Genomic DNA, 18,244 nt, shown 5'->3' on the forward strand with positions numbered 1-18,244 from the left:
GGAGCATGAAGTCTGAAACTGTTAAATCACAATTACAACTGCCAGGTACTTCTCCTGTAATAAGTTGGTCGATATGGAAGCCATTTAAGAAATAGTATTTTATAAGTGACTTTATGGCGGCCCAAGCTAGCTGCTAACTAATTGTCTTTAGCTATCAACTTGGATAGTACATAACAGGAAAAAGGACAATTGTGTAAGACTGTTGAATTTGGTTTTTCATTTCAGCGAGGGGCTCTGGTCACCCTCTGAAGCCAATCACAAAGACAGTCATGGTCAGCTGCTACTGTCTCTCTCTCGCTCTCTCTCTCTCTAAGAACACAGAAATCAATGACCAGCGACTCCAGAGGGAATTAGCATAGTAGCAAACACACTTAGACATCCGGCCTGGTGGCATTTTCCCCCCCCCCCCCCCCCCCCACATAGCAGATGAAATAAAAGGTCACCGTTTCAATTCAGTCCGGCACATTGAGGAGACCAAGACTCTTTCTCTAAGGGGAGACTGAGCAGCATGCTATGGGGTGAGACTAGCAGACTGTCTCTTTCAGTGTCTAGCAATGGAAGATAAACAACTCTACAGAGACTGGAATCATAGACGGGGAAAAAATGCTAAGAATATGGTGATGAGAGAGGCCCTGCCAAGATGATGAGCAGTAGGAATATCTAATCATTCCCTCGTCCCGACCTTTGACTCTGAAATTCAGCCAAGGGTGGAAAAGTTTCAGCAGGGCAATATGTATGGTAGTGCATCACCAATGACAATACATCAGCAGTGTTCTGGCTGCCATTATGCAGGTTGTGATACTGTTATTTCTCCTCCTGTTCCAGTACAGCCAGCCAGCCTTGTCTGCCCCTCCCCCTTTCCCTCCCTCCGTCACCATGGTAACACTCACACTGAACAGAGAGGTGTGCTGATGCTGACGGTGGAGTTCCGAGGCTGTTGCTTGGGCTGCAGGTGTATTTCCCAGCATCCTCTGGTTTCACCCGGAAGATGTGGAGGGTTCCATCGATGAGGATGCGGACTCGGTTTTTCAGGTCACTGCCGAGATGAAGCAGACAGTTATCGAATATGCCATAGCATAGAGACACACTCACACACTGGGGGCTGCATTAATGTAATTGCACAAGCTTGCCATGAGAGGGCAGCATTTGGTCAAACCCATCCAGGCTGAATAGGTTCCAAAAGATGAAGCAGTTGTATGTCAAATAAATCCCCTAATTTCCACAATCACCTGATGCTGCAGCCTTAGTGTTTTCTCTCGCACTGCCACTTTAAATGAAGTACCCTCATGAAGAGTACACTGGCAGATATTCTATTCCCGCTGTGTTTCAAACAAAGAACAAACACACCTCACACCATGTTCATTTGAGCAATATTTGAGAGGACATTATGCAAAAGAAATAGCAGAGGGAATATTTTAATCTAAACTATGAATATTTTTTAGTAAATAAATCGTATGATTAGACCAAAAATACCCTTTCGTGATAGACTGTTGCCTCCAAGGATAGACCAAACATTGTACGCAGCCCAACTAGGATAGTAGTGTCTTATCCTAGGGTTAATTATGCACAGCCTTTTTCTAGGCCTTTAGAAAACTATTTGAGATGGGCTCTTTCTAAGGGACTCTCTGATAGGTTGATTCTCCCAGACAGACACTTGGTCTCCCAGTCACTTGTTCTTTCTAAAACGTCTCCATCACTAAAATAAAGCGGTGCTTGGGGCGAGTCTGACACCTCCTGGCTACGCTTCAGATCATTACTACAGTATAAGAGGCACGTGGAATTGTCATCAGAGCATTCTAACCCGGCTGGCGTGCTCCAGACAGCCCCTGCTAGGCCCTCTCTTACTGCTGCCGGACCAGAGCAGGACAGGGCACCAGCACACACACACACATTCAAAGTCACTGAATCAAGACAGGGTCTGGAAAACTCAAATAATAATTATGCCAAGACACAGTACAAAATACTTTAAGGTCACAGGAGAGGACAAGATTCAAAAGCCTTTAGATGACAGGGTGAAAAAGACTCAAAGACCAAAGGGAAGGCACACAGACAATCAGACACATGATCTCGATTATAACTTTACTTCTTAGTGAAGTAGACGTTATCTTCCTCCCAAAACCAGGTGTAGGTCAGGTTGCCAGGATACGCCTCTGCTTGACAGGTGAAGCGTGCATTCTGGGATATGTTGACAGTGATGTTCTCTGGCGGTGACTTAATATACGGTGGCCCTAGAGGAAACAAACAAAGGCTTTTAGTGTACAACAAAACATACACTGAAAAAATATATAAACTCAACATGCAACAATTTCAAAGATTTTACTGATATAAAGTTCATATAAGGAAATCAGTCAATTAAAATGAATTCATTAGGCCCTAATCTATGGATTTCACATGACTGGGAATACAGATATGCATCTGTTGGTCACAGGAACTTTAAAAAAAGTTAGGGGCGTGGATCAGAAAACCAGTCAGTATTTGGTGTGGCCACCTTTTTCCTCATGCAGCATGACACATCTCCTTCACATAGAGTTGATCAGACTGTTGATTATGGCCTGTGGAATGTTGTCTCACTCCTCTTCAACGGCTGTGCGAAGTTGCTGGATATTGACGGAAACTGGAACACGCTGTCGTACACGTTGATCCAGAGCATCCCAAACATGCTCAATGGGTGACATGTCTGGTGAGTATGCAGGCCATGAACGAACTGGGGCACTTTCAGCTTTCAGGAATTGTGTAGAGCCTTGCGACATGGGGCCATGCTTTATCATGCTGAAGCATGAGGTGATGGATGTATGGCACAATGGGCCTCAGGATCTCGTCACGGTATCTCTGTGCATTGAAATTGCCATCGATAAAATGCAATTGTGTTCGTTGTCCATAGCTTATGCCTGCCCATCCCATAACCCCACCGCCACCATGGGGCACAACGTTGAGATCAGCAAACCGCTTGCCCACGATGCTATACATGCTGTCTGCCATCAGCCCGGTACAGTTGAAACCGGGATTCATCTGTGAAGAGCACACTTCTCCAGCGTGCCAGTGGCCATCGAAGTTGAGCATTTGCTCTCTGAAGTCAGTTATGATGCCAAACTGCAGTCAGGTCAAGACCCTGGTGAGGACAACGAGCACGCAGATGAGCTTCCCTGAGACGGTTTCTGACAGTTTGTGCATCAATTCTTCAGTTGTGCAAACCCACAGTTTCATCAGCTGTCCGGGTGATTGGTCTCGTACGATCCCACAGGTGAAGAAGCCAGATGTGGAGGTCCTGGGCTGGCGTGGTTACATGTGGTCTGCAGTTGTGAGGCCAGTTGGACGTACTGCAAAATTCTCAAAAATTATGTTGGAGGTGGCTTATGGTAGAGAAATGAACATTAAATTCTCTGGCAACAGCCATGGTGGACATTCCTGCAGTCAGCATGCCAATTGCACACTCCATCAAAACTGACATCTGTGACATTGTGTTGTTTGACAAAACTGCAAATTTTATAGTGGCCCCAGAAAAAGGTGCACCTGTGTAATGATCAAGCTGTTTAATCAGCTTCTTGATATGCCACACCTGTCAGGTGGATGGGTTAAATTGGCAAAGTAAAAATTCTCACTAACATGGATGTAAACAAATTTGTGCACATAATTTGAGAGAAATTAGAATTTTGTGTGGATGGAACATTTCTGGGAACTTTTATTTCGGCTCATGAAACATGGGACCAACACTTTACATGTTGCGTTTATATTTTTATTCAGTGTAGATAAGGATACTGAAATATTATCTTATGACCCATTCAGCATCTGTTTATTGTTAAATAGGTACAGTAGACCCCTGGCACAAGCTTCTCTCTAGTAGCCTATGAGATACAGTAAGCAGGGATATTGTAACTTGAACCACACACTTGGTTGCCAGACTTGCAGATGCCTCCACAGCATGAGCCCTCAGTGCCCTGAGGTTGATGCTCTGCTTTCTGTACTATATTACAGACAGTGAAACGTAAGCTGTCTTTTATAAGTGGGCCCAGCTACAAGCCTCCTGGTTATTTCCTTAATATACACTGAATAGCTTTATACATCAGGAGGGACTACTGAAAGAGTGGTTAAGTCACAGAACAAATAAAAACAGATCACTTTAGTGAGAATCACGACTCCTCCGATAGCTGCTTGTAATTGCTCAGAGAGCCTTAGACAACTTCATTGGCACATTTCCACAGAGCCTGCTTATGGATGGATACTCCTTAGTGAAAAACAAAAACAGGCTGCAATATTGCTGGTGTACAAAACTCATATGTATCATTATATCTCAGATTTATTCCAATTCACTCTGGATTTGTAAAAGCCTTATTCCAACCATCTAAGACATGTATGAGGTTTATGAGGATGTTTCAGTCAGACCAATTCATTTAAATCTTTCCCCTCACCTGTCAGCTGTTCTAGACAACCCTCCACTTCCTGTATTATCAGGCATGTGCATGCAGTGTGTGCGTGTGTTTAGAGGGGTCAGTAGACTAAACCTTCCTCAAAATCCAAGATGTAACCAATGACTTCTTGCCCATCCTCCATTTAGACATTGACTGAAATTGACACATCTTTACCCCACCATTAAACCTAACAAGCCTACCATAAAACCAACCTGCTCCATCGTCTAATGTACAGCCTGTTAACTCATCCAGTGCTTGTTTTGATAGAGAGAGAATGTGTGTGCGTGTGCGCGTGTGTTTGATGAAGACATAGAGGCAAAGGCAGGAAGTGGAGGAAGCCTGTATCAGATCCATCTATCTGAGCAGAGCAGAGCCCAGTTCTGTGTCTGTCTAGCCGAGAGAGAGCCTGGTTAATGGACCGAAGACAGACAGTGATGTATGCCTCAGACAGACAGTGATATGCACACACACACCAGCAGCAGCAGTAGCCACAGACTAGGTCAGGAGAGGATTTAAGATTATTGACTGATACCGACTAAACCATATTACCACACTGATAAAACCAAACACTAACCCTGCATACTGTGACAAAGGCAGGAAACAGAGACTTTTTAAGTAGATAGCGGCAGGACTTACTTTCTCTATCTTAAACACAATTCAGACACAGTACTGCATAGCTGTAGGCATGTAATAGATGTTTAATAGCAGGTGTAAGGTAAAAATAGTGTAAAGATTAACTGGTAAGGGAATTTTCACGAAGTCAGGACAAACTGTTCTTTCAGTATTCAGCCAGCAATTGTCCTAGGAATCTTCTCCTCAAAACTCATACTCAATAATCAGTGTGCACCTCAGTAGAGAAAAGTCAGGATTTCTCCCTCCCATCACCATAACAACCTTTGAAGTTACACCCATCTGTGACGTTACAGTGTGACTGTTGCCCTGTTACCTTGGACCAGCAGACGGGTAGTGTGGAGTACCTCTCCCTGGTCGCTGAAGGCTCGACACGTATACGCCCCTCTGTCGTCCCGAGTGATCCCCAGCACCGTCAGACTCCCATCATGCACCTGTGGTGGACATGTTTGTGCGAGACAGAGCAAACATACAGAAATGGTATTTATATGCATAACCTAGTGAAATGGCACACCAAAATCAAGGCAGGGTTGAGGTTCTGTCTTTGGTAGGAATGTATGTTTTATAGAGAGCATACAACCAATACTCTAAAGTCTAAACTCATCATCATGTAACTCTCTAATTAATCTAGTTCCCAGACACTTCCGCGCAAATACGCAAAGAGTCTGGTGGACCAATGTGTCAAACTTGGCCTTCGTGAGCCAATACAGAGAGCCGGGAGAAACTCCCGGCGCATAGGAATTGGCTTAATCGTCTTAATCTACCAACCAATCATCTCCCACAACACCTTCCCCCTAACTCTCCCGCATATGCTAGCAAACCACAAGCACAGAGCCACGCCTTGCAGGTCGTGTGATTCGCTAAAATTAAATGAAAAATAATTTACTCAGGTCACACCCATTGAATTCTATGGTCACTCCCACTAAGGAAAACGTTGAGTGGTTGATATGCCAGGATTATATGCGCAATAGCCTGGGGATGAGGTTATTCTCTAATTAACTTTGGTTGTGATGTGAAGCTAATCTCTCCAAGCGGTAACCTGGGAAACGTCTCACTGTGCGCCTGTATTTCCTCACCCCTCTGCCGAGGAGGATGCTGACAGGAACCAATAAGCAGGGAGGGAAGACATTAACCCAAACTAATACAAATACCCTCATAAATGATGCAGTAGGGTTGCTGGGTTCTGTCCATTCAGGTTACACACAGCTGTAGCCCTGTCCATTCAAGAAAATGGGAGGGAATCTGCTAAAGAAAACATGGGAGGGATTATACCTATTCATCAGTCTCTCAAACCTTTCAGCCAAGAGAGTTTAGCAGCCACTAGACACACCCACACAGTGGTCCATCCTACCTTGGGTCAGCCCAGCTGAAGTAGGACTCCCTGTTAATCCCACTCCACGGCAGGACAAACACACCTAGCTGGGCCACAGTTATGACACAGTAACCTACACTACACTTGCAGCAGTGTAGTCAGCAGGCCGCTTCTATAGCTATAGGGAAGAATGGGGAAGGGAGGATGAGGAGGGGAGGGTGGGAAGGGAAGGATGAGGAGACGAAGGTGGAGGAGGAGGATAATGACTTTCAGACACAACACATTGATTCATGTGTGGGACCTCAAACAGCAGGGGGTGCTGAGATGTTGACCATGATTCCTCCTCTTCACTGTCACATCCCTGCCATTCTCTAACAAGTCCTTATGGACACTAGTTATCCATGGAGCACAAACATTACCACCATCTCTTTACTACAATGGGAGTCCTGAAATGTCTAGACTATGGCTTGGTTTGGGTATATATATGTTTTTCCAGTTTCCTCTCACAGCAAACCAACCACATGGAAATCAAAAACAATTTGAGTGTTCAAACAAATCATACACATATTCCACCCTCACTACCAATACGCCTAAATGTTGTCTGAATCAAAGCATGGTTTAGAAGTGAGGCACTTGGCTCACTGTTGATATTCATGTTTAGTATAACATTCATATTAAGAGTAATGTAATATTGATGCAGTAGGATGAGGAAGTCCTCTGATCGTTTACTAAGGCAAGCATGTTAAAGCCCTGGGCTCGTCCACTCTGACCTTTGACGAGGCTGTGGTGTGGGAGCCTGAGAGGGGTGAGAGAGAGGGATGATAGAGGGGTGAGAGAGGGATGAGAGAGGGGTGAGAGAGGGAAGAGAGAGGTTAGCAAGAGGGATAAGAAAGGGGTTGAGGAAAGGAATGAGAGAGGGGTGAGAGAGCAAGGGGTGAGAGAGAGAGAGCGAGAGAGAGAGAGAGAGAGAGAAAGAGAGAGGGGCGAGAGAGAGAGGGGCGAGAGAGAGAGGGGTGAGCGAGAGAGGGGTGAGCGAGAGTGAGGGGTGAGAGAGAGAGGGATGAGCGATGGATAAGAGAGGGGTGAGAGAGATGGATGAAAGAAAGGTGTGAGAGAGAGGGTTAAGGGAGAGAGGGGTGAGAGAGTGAAGGATGAGAGAGTGAGGGATGAGAGAGTGAAGGATGAAAGAGAGAGGGATAAGAGGGGTGAGGGATGGATGAAAAAGAGGGGTGAAAGACGGATGAAAGAGAGGGGTGAAAGAGATGGATGAAAGAAAGGGGTGAGAGAGTGTGAGGTGAGAGAGAGGGGTGAGAATGGATAAGAGAGGGGTGAGAGAGATGGATGAAAGAGAAGAGTTAAAGAGATGGATGAAAGAGAAGGGTGAAAGAAGGATGAGAGAAGGGTGACTGGCTAAGAGAAGGATGACAAAGGGATGAGAGAGGGGTGAGAGAGGGACAAGACAGAGCGCCAGCTCGCTGAGTGACATAAACTATGACACAGGAATGAGGATAGCTGTCACTTCCTGTACATCACACATCATTTCCAAATGTTAGGTGCAGCCTTCAGCAAGCTCAGGGATTTACTCCATCTGAAATATCTCAGTGTAGGGGGGGCTGAGAGAGGGGTGAGAGAGGGGGTTGGCCATGGTTCACAGGGTTCCTTAAAGAGAACTGGAACACTAACGCAAAACATGACAAATGAGAGAGGGGGTGCAGCCGAGGCTTGACACGCCTGGACTGTTCTTCCTCCCCTCAGGGACCCGCCCTCTGCAGGCATTCTGCAGCCTGACTGACAGATGCTCCTGGCCAATCACAGACATGCAAGACAGTCCAATTAAGGGCTTCTCGATCTGCAATCTGGGAGCAGTGAAAAGTGCACAGACAGACAGCAGTCTCACATATACTCAGGCAGATGGTGGTGTGTGCTGAAGATTTCCTCCAGCACACACAACCACACCTATAGACTGCCTTCCTTGCTTGAACATTACTTATGAAACAGACTGTATAGACTTGTCTACAGCCAGTCTGAGTACCAAGATAGAGGAACATGCATGTTTTTATTTTTTTTAAATCATATATTTTCACAAAAAGTGTGTAGCATTCACAACTGTAAATTGTTGTCATTAGACTTGCCTAAACTGATCAATTCAAATCGATTTGTCACATGAGCCGAATACAACAGGTGTAGACCTTACCTTGAAATGCTTATTTTACCAACAATGCCGTTTTAAGAAAAATAAGAGTTAAGAACATTTTTACTAAATAAACTATAGAGAAAAAAAGAATGAGTTACACAATAAAATAATAATAACGAGGCTGTGCAGGGGTACAGGTTAGTCTAGGTAATTGAGGTAATATGTATATGTAGGTAAAGTAATTACGCATAGATAATAAACAGTGAGTAGCAGCAGTGTAATTATTATTATTTTTAAATAGGAGGGGGGGGGGGGTCAATGCAAATAGTCAGGTTGCCATTTGATTATTTTTTTAAATATTTTATTTCACCTTTATTGAACCAGGTAGGCAAGTTGAGAACAAGTTCTCATTTACAACTGCGACATGGCCAAGATAAAGCAAAGCAGTTTGACAAATACAACAACACAGAGTTACACATGGAGTAAAACAAACATATAGTCAATAATACAGTAGAAAAATAAGTCTATATACAATGTGAGCAAATGAGGTGAGATAAGGGAGGTAAAGGCAAAAAAAGGCCATGGTGGCGAAGTAAATACAATATAGCAAGTAAAACACTGGAATGGTAGATATGTAGTGGAAGAAAGTGCAAAGTAGAAATAGAAATAATGGGGTGCAAAGGAGCAAAATAAATAAATACAGTAGGGGAAGTGGTAGTTGTTTGGGCTAAATTATAGATGGGCTATGTACAGGTGCAGTAATCTGTGAGCTGCTCTGACAGCTGGTGCTTAAAGCTAGTGAGGGAGATAAGTGTTTCCAGTTTCAGAGATTTTTGTAGTTCGTTCCAGTCATTGGCAGCAGAGAACTGGAAGGAGAGGCGGCCGAAGGAGGAATTGGCTTTGGGGGTGACCAGTGAGATATACCTGCTGGAGCACGTGCTACACGTGGGTGCTGCTATGGTGACCAGCGAGCTGAGATAAGGGGGGACTTTACCTAGCAGGGTCTTCTAGATGACCTTGAGCCAGTGGGTTTGGCGACGAGTATGAAGCGAGGGCCAGCCAACGAGAGCGTACAGGTCGCAGTGGTGGGTAGTATATGGGGCTTTGGTGACAAAACGGATGGCACTGTCAGCAGTCTTATGACTTGTGGGTAGAAGCTGTTAAGGAGCCCTTTTCACTGGTGCAGCTGTAGAACTTTTTTAGGATCTGAGGACCCATCCCAAATGGGTCCTTTTCAGTCTCCTGAGGGGGAATAGGTGTTGTCGTGCCCTCTTCACGACAGTCTTGGTGTGTTTGGACCATGATAGGTCCTTAGTAATGTGGATGCCGAGGAACTTGAAGCACTTGACCTGCTCCACTACAGCACCGCCGATATGAATGAGGGTGTGTTTGGCCCTCCTTTTCCTGTAGTCCACGATCAGCTCCTTTGTCTAGATCACGTTAAGGGAGAGGTTGTGGTTCTGGCACCACACATTGTTTTGGAGTCTGTGAAAGCTTGTCTGTGAAAGGATATAGCCTAGCCATACTGTTCAGTTGTTCTGAATATTTCCATACTGTTCAGTTGTTCTGAATATTTCCATACAGTTCAGTTGTTCTGAATATTTCCATACTGTTCAGTGCTTACTGTACTTTGTTCCATAGCAACAACAAAAAACCATCAGGAGCAGTGACATCCTCAGGAGTGGGGTGGGGCTGGTGTTAAGCATGCAAGACAGGTATAATATCTAAGATTTCAACTTCACATCTGAATGACTCCAAGACCTTAAAGGGCTAAATTATCTGAAATCCATATACCTTCAAGGCTCATTTCCCTAAATATCAATGTCATGGCAGCCCAAGAATATGGACAAAGCTGCATGTTTTATTTCTACTGACCTAAAATAGAGTCACTTTCACAGGCCATTTCACTACTGATTCAAGGTTTAAAGGGCATGTATTTCTAGCCCGAGGTACAGTAAATTTGTTTGTCTTACCTTGTATTTTCCACTGGCTGCAAGCTCCTCCCCCTCCCTCAGCCAGCTGATGATGGGTTTGGGGTTTCCCTGGGCGGAGCAAGTCAGCAGTGTGCTTCCCCCCTCCTTGGCCTCCACATACTGTGGGGGCGTGGTCGTAAAAGTGGGAGGGGCTTTGGGAAAGAAAAAACAGCATTAGCATATTTTCTATCCACAGAGAATATCTTAATTTCTTGAAGGTATTAAAAAGTTGGGAATTTCAGGGATGTGGCATAGTCTTTAAATTAACAGCCTATCAAATGTCTATGCCCATGCATCTCTAACCAGCATTACACAGGGATGAGGAATGACTGTTAAAATGTCAAAACCAATTTTTTAAGTCAGTTAAGAACAAATTCTTATTTACAATGACGGCCTAGGAACAGTGGGTTAACTGTCTTGTTCAGGGGCAGAACGACAGATTTTTACCTTGTCAGCTCGGAGGTTCAATCTAGCAACCTTTCGGTTACTGGCCCAACGGTCTAACTACTAGGCTACCTGCTACCCCACATTGATAAATCCCTAAAATTTACTATAACAAATTTGTTCCCTCTTCAATTTAGGCAAAGATGACTTAATCTGCTCTATATGAACCCAGCAAAGAGCATAATATCACAACCATCTAACATAATACAGCCACTAATAAAACCAATCAGTACAGCATACTGCACAGCTGTTACTGGGTCTCGCTAGTATCCTTATGGGTTTATCATCTATTTCTAGCTAACTAGCTGCTACACTACAGTACCAATCAAAAGCTGTGACAGATCTACTCATTCCAGGATTTGTCTTTATTTTTATGTTGTACATTGTAGAATAGTAGTGAAGACATCAAAACTATGAAATAACACATATGGAATCATGTAGTAACCAAAAAAAGTGTTAAACAAATCAAAATATATTTTATATTTGAGATTCTTCAAAGTAGCCACCCTTTGCCTTGATGACTGCTTTGCACACTCTTGGCATTCTCTGCATTTGATATCGCAAGGTAACTCTGGTTCTAAACAGCAGCAGCAGCAGCATTGTGCCATCCAGGACATACATGCCAGGCGGTGTCTGAGAAAGGTCCCAAAAATTGCCAAAGACTCCAGCCACCCAAGACATGGACTGTTCTCCTTGCTCCCGTCTGGCAGACGGTATCGGGTTCTCAGACCAACAGACTCCTAAACAGCTTCTATCCCCTGGCCATAAGACTGTTAAATGGGTAATAACTACTGCTCCCCCTCACACCTACGCTGCTGCTAAAATTATTATTGATTAGATTTATTACTACCACTACGTTGCCTTTCATTGATTGCCGTTACCATTAGTATATATCTATTTATCCTAATACTAGTACTTCAGAAAGTATTCACACCCCTTATCTATTTATCCTAATACTAGTACTTCAGAAATTATTCACACCCCTTGACTTTTTCCACATTTTGTTGTGTTACAGCCTGAATTTAAAATGGATTAAATTTTGATTTTTTGGTCACTGGCCTACACACAATACCCCACAATGTCAAAGTGGAATTATGTTTTTTGACATTTTTGCCAATTAATAAAAAATGTAAAGCTGAAATTTATTCAACCCCTTTGTTATGGCAAGCCTAAATAAGTTCAGGACAAACATTTACTTTACAAGTCACATAATAAGTTGCATGGAGTCACTCCGTGTGCAATAATAGTATTTAACATGATTTTTGAATGACCACCTTATCTCTGTACCCCACATATACAGGTCCCTCAGTCCTGCAGTGAATTTCAAACACAGATTCAACCACAAAGACCAGGGAGGTTTTCCAATGCCTTGAAAAGAAGGGCACCTATTGGTAGATGGGTAAAACGTTTAAAAAGCAGACATTAAATATCCCTTTGAGCATGGTGAAGTTATTAATTACACTTTGGATGGTGTATCAATACACCCAGTCACTACAAAGATACAGGCGTCCTTCCTAACTCAGTTGCCGGAAAGGAAAGAAACCGCTCAGGGATTTCACCATGAGGCCAATGGTGACATTAAAACAGTTACAGAGTTTAATGGCTGTGATAGGAGAAAACTGAGGATGGATCACCAACGTTGTAGTTACTAACCTAATTGACAGAGTGAAAAGAAGGAGGCCTGTACAGAATAAATATATTCCAACACATGCATCCTGTTTGCAACAAGGTACTAAAGTAATACTGAAAAACATGTGGTAAAGTAATATACTTTTTGTCCTGAATACAAAGTGTTATGTTTGGTGCAAATACAATACTGATAAACGGAATGGAGCGAAGCACAGGCAAAATCCAATTGGAAAACCTGATTCAGTCTGCTTTCTACCAGACACTGGGAGATGAATTCCCCTGTCAGCAGGACAATAACCTAAAACACAAGGCCAAATCTACATTGGAGTTGCTTACCAAGAAGACAGTGAATGTTCCTGAGTGGCTGAGTTACAGTTTTGACTTAAATCTACTTGAAAATCTATGGCTTGAAGAATTTTGAAAATAATAATGGGCTAATGTTGCTCAGTTCAGGTGTGGAAAGCTCTTAGAGACGTATCGAGAAAGACTCACCGCTGTAATCGCTGCCAAATGTGATTTTACAAAGTAATGACTCAGGGGTATGAATAGTTATGCAAATGAGATATTTCTGCACTTCACTTTCAATAAGTTAGCAAAAAGAAAAAAAAAGTTTTTACTTGGTCATTATTGCGTATTATGTGTAGATTGGTGAGGGAAAAAAAAATATTTTATCCATTTTGAATTCAGGCTGTAACACAACAAAATGTGGAATAAGTCAAGGGGTAATACTTTCTTAAGGCACTGTATATATTACCACTAGTTAATACCATAAGTATTTATATATTCCTGTTAACAGCCATGTTTACATGTATATCCACCTATCACGCCTAATACTGACACTCTCACACACTCAAACACTTACACACACGCAAACAAACACCCACACCCACCCACCCACCTACCACTTATGCTGCTGCCATACTGTTTACTATTACAATTATTTATCCTGTTACCAGTCACTTTCTCCTAATCCCTGCCTACATGTACATATCTACCTCAAATTACTCCATTATCCCTGCACATTGTAAATGTGGTATTGGCATTGGCCCTCTGTGTGTAACTGGGGTGTGTAACTGGTGGCAGGGAAGTAAGACGCAGGAGAGTAGAACTTGGTAATAGCCGGAGCAGTTTAATAGTAAAACCAACGGCATAAGAAATACAAAAAAATGGGCATAATAACCCGACGCGCACCAGTCAAACAAATGTGCACAAGCACTTACAACAAACAATACCACACAAAGACATGGGGGGAACAGAGGGTTAAATACACAACACGTAATGAGGGAAATGAAAACCAGGTGTGTGGGAAAACAAGACAAAACAAATGGAAAATGAAAAATGGATCATCGATGGCTAGAAGACCGGCGACATCGACCGCCGAACACCGCCCGAACAAGGAGAGGCATCGACTTCGGCAGAAGTCGTGACACCCTCTATATAGCTTCTTCTCTTATTTCTCATGTTTTCTTAATTATATACAGTATATTTTTGTATTTTATTAGCTTTATTATTTTAGACATTGATTACTGCACTGTTGGGTTGAGCTCGCAAGTTAAGTATTTTACTGTACTTGTGCATGTTACAATAAAACTTGAACTAAACTTAGCTGAAGAGAGGATCACTCTCTCTCTACCCAAGTGGGTCATGGCTAGCCGATGGGAGTCTTGTCTTGACTTCTAACTGCACACACACACGGTGTGGAGTAAACAAACACAACAATTAGCATCTCTAGACATCTGCCTCCTTATCTTGGCCCCTCACTGCACAATGCTCCTGTATAGAGACTACCAGTGACTACCATTAAGGAACTTCTTAAAGTGATGTAATTTCAGCCAGTAGTTTTGAAAGTAGAGCTCACGTGCCAAAACAGCTCCCCGAAAATTGTGCACAACGTCCTCCATTTCCATTGATATGTTACGTCCTACTGAATCGTATAATATGATATGAATGTGCTTAAGATCCCATTCAATCTCTTTAACAGCTGTTCTAGGCATTCTCTCAATGACTGTCATTCTGCAAGTATTGTCATTCTTTATTGTCATTCTGTATTGTCATTCTGCAAGTATACTAGAATATATTCCTTTCTGCACATTTGTAAGCAACCCCCTCTGATTTTTGTAGTGATTTACAATGCAAGTGTGCTTTATCGGCAACAATTTTGTGGATGGTGGTGTAGATTATTTTCTATGAACAGGTCTACATCTTTGATTCACATCTATAATGTGGTTTAGATGACCTAACATTAATTTACACTAAGTAGGTGGCAAACAGGAGTTTGCATTTACTGTGAGTGGAATAGTTGACAGGGGAGTTCTTTCCACCCATCAGGTACAACACATCAGTACGTAAGTGTCATCAAGTGGGGAACTTGGGAGATGTTCTACAAAAAGCCAAGTCGAGCATCACAATCTCGCCTTACTTTCCTAATTTTCACGTCTCCTTTATTCCTGGATTCAGATGCTTCTGTTTTCACACCACTCCCATCTGTAGACCTTTCCACACGAGCAGATGGCCTCCTTAGAGCTCCATACCTGCTCACCGACATCTCTCCTTCTCTCCTTCTCTCTCCTCTCCTCCTCACTCTGATTCTCCGCCTTCCTCTCTTTCTCCCTCATTCTCGCCATCTCTCTTTCTCCCACTCCCTGGAAGACTGCTCTTTGGGGATGCACAGTTTTTTACACCGTTTTTCTTTGATTTCCCTTTATGAGCAGATTTCAGACAAAATGAACATTTACAGTACAGAGTCAGCCAGAGTGGGTGAGAGAGCGTATTTTCCCTGAGGACTACTACTTACAGCACAAAAGGATCATGATGCATTTTTATTGAATCGCAGCATATATTTAGCTCTTTACTGTTTACTGTACTCTACTTTCCATCCGCAACCCAACAACCATTTTCCCTCAAGGCAACAAGGGATCCCCTTCAGACTATTTGTCTCTGAAGTTACTGCAGCTGTGTGAGTTGACACGCACAATCTCTCACGCACTGTTTCTCTAACTGACGTATTCTCTCACTCTATCCAAAAGCTGCTGATTTATTAGCATACTGTTAACTGATACTAAACTAAGAAGAGAGGAGAGGGTGAGAGGAGGAGAGGCACCACAGTAGCCTCTCTGTCTTTCGGGCACAAGTTCTTGCCATCTGACACCTGCCACTGAGTGGGCATGAATCCTCTCTCCGTTTGGCAGGAAGTAGAGGGCAGCAAACAGGAAGTCAAAGCAGGGAGTGTATCATATGTAGATTCCACAGGCCCCAGGAAATGGCTGCCTTTAGTATCTGTGATGAAGCCTGGCCAGGAGAGCACCTGCCTTCCCAACAGAGGCCCTTTGAGGGGACATACAGCTATGATGAGGCCTCTGAATGTCAATTCAACACACAGATGTCTCAAAACAAGCACAAACACTGCCAGCCATTTTGCTGTGGCTCTTTCAGTAGACATGAGAGCTTGGCTTCAGGTTCAGCCCCAACAGTCCCCGATTGGGAAAACAAGGCATTACCCTTATGCCCTGCACCTTTGCTATTACACTGCTGTAAACAAAGTATGGGCAAACAAAATATTTTAGACTTGTTTTATATGAACTCAGACACCAAAACCTGGTTCCAACACACAGGATAAAGACACATCAAACATATTATCCAGACAACTCAGTGATAGTGTAAAGGACTGGGAGTAGGAGAGGTGGAGAGCATAGGCGAGTGAGTGAGTGAGTGAGTGAGTGAGTGAGTGAGTGAGTGAGTGAGTGAGTGAGTGAGTGAGTGAGTGAGTGAGTGAGTGAGTGAGTGAGTGAGTGAGTGAGTGAGTGAGTGAGTGAGTGAGTGAGTGAGTGAGTGAGTGAGTGAGTGAGTGAGTGAGTGAGTGAGTTGGTGAGTTGGTGAGTTGAGCGTGAACACTGATGAGGCCGGCCATAGAGATGCAGTGTGCCCGTCCGGCTTGCACAGGAAGCCATTCAAACCAAACACACACAGATGTTCACACACTCCCTCCCGCCCCCCTAGAGGCTGCGCAGGTGACACTCCCTGGCAGGGAACCGCGAGTGTAACTCAGCAGATAGAGAACTCATTTAGCCACAGCCAAACGCACATGTACCCTTACACACATGCAATGATCTCACACACAAATACACAGTGTGTAGATGCAAGCTTGCACACACTGACACATTGGTAGTCTCCCTCTTCATAATCTCTACCTTTTCAGTTTCATAGTGACCATTAGGTTTACAGTGAACATATGTTGAACCTCATCCAATGTCAAGTATACTGTATATGCATACTGTTAACAGTCAGTTACAGATTAGAAAGTTCCTGATGAGAATATGAATGAGCCTCACACAGACAGTGAGCATAAGTTCACACACCAAAAATATATTTTGAGTGTGTGAATCTGACAGTATAAACTGCAAACTGTCACATGAATAATATCTTCAGTCCTTGTGAGGTGTCTATCTGGAGGGGAAAAAACTGTTTAATGTTAAAAAAATGACTAACGAAACCACTGCATTTGGTCGAGCCCATTATTTTCAAATGCTTGCATCATATGGAGAAATAACTACCCACCTCTATCCATCCGGAGGACGGCCAAATGGGAGATGCATTGTATCTCAATAACACCAGCAGACCAAAATAATTGGAATGGACAGATATGCTGCAGCTACAATTTAGCATCCGCGGCCCTGCAAACTGAATTCAATATGGCAACGTGAAATTAAATTCCATTACATTTCTCTAAGACAAGTATATTTTATTGTCTATTATAAGATATGACAAAATGAATAACATTACATGGAGAATATTGAAATAATGCTTAAATATTTAAATAACGCTATGTAACTGAATGTCTACAATTAGAACATTATTCAACCTTCTAAAAGTCCCAACTCTATAAATACATGGTTCTGGTCTTGAACAATGTACTGGAACACATTACATAGATAGAAGCAGCTAGCTGCTAACCCAATGGGGCCTTCCTGGGAAGTGCAAACATGCAGATTATTTTCCCGTCTGGTCATTCATTTGATTGCTCCCAGACTATCCCAGACGTTCCCTGCCGGAACTGTGTCAAACAGGCCACAATCAATTCCCCTTCTCACTAGTCTCTCATCCCTTTATCCCCAAGGCAATCTGAAATGTGTCTGTCTGTGTGACGTTCTTGAAAAGGCATTATCTAAAAGAATACCTAATTGCCACTCATCATAGCTTTGGCATCTCAGAATAAACATAGACTGAGTGACTACAGGGAAATGGCCATAAATCATGAAAACAATTATTTGGGCGGACAAATGATTGTACAGTACCACATACAATCAGTAAAAAGCCAAACATCAGACTGGACAAGTGATAAAACAAATCAGCAGGCACACAGTAAATCTGAAATCTCAGACAGACAAGTCATTGCCACCTCTACTGTATCTGACTGGCGAGTCAGAGAATGAATGTTCTGACAAAATATTCAGAATGTAGTTAGCTATAGTAAAGCTATCTGAGGTAAAACAATGAAAACCGTGGCGGCTTGGAATGTTAGCAAGCTATGAGGTGAACATTGACATGAATCACTCGAGCACACACATCTGACGAGATTACACTGTAGAAACCCATTCCCCATATTGGGTCTCAATCCCAAACCACACTTACCACACTCCAATCTGTTGGTGCTGACAGTAAAGTAACAGTGAAGTGAAGCAAATGGCACCCTATTCCCTATATAGTGCACTACTTTTGA

At 43.1% G+C, this 18,244-nt stretch overlaps 1 protein-coding gene across 4 annotated transcripts in view; it reads right to left on the reverse strand.

Annotated features, from left to right (window-relative positions):
- LOC106613021 (protein turtle homolog B) overlaps positions 1–18,244 on the reverse strand; it is a 74,065-nt gene that overhangs the window by 21,148 nt on the left and 34,673 nt on the right. For all 4 annotated transcript variants that reach the window (XM_082956342.1, XM_082956339.1, XM_082956340.1 and 1 more), the window contains exons 4-7: positions 10,456–10,607; positions 5,353–5,470; positions 2,084–2,228; positions 891–1,036 (exon numbers count right to left, since the gene is read on the reverse strand). In XM_082956342.1, coding sequence (XP_082812468.1) covers positions 891–1,036; positions 2,084–2,228; positions 5,353–5,470; positions 10,456–10,607 — 561 coding nt within the window. The remainder of the gene's footprint in view (positions 1–890; positions 1,037–2,083; positions 2,229–5,352; positions 5,471–10,455; positions 10,608–18,244) is intronic.

This window comes from Salmo salar, chromosome 09 (assembly GCF_965601325.2).
Source record: "Salmo salar chromosome 09, fSalSal1, whole genome shotgun sequence".
Classification (NCBI taxonomy): Eukaryota; Metazoa; Chordata; class Actinopteri; order Salmoniformes; family Salmonidae; genus Salmo; species Salmo salar.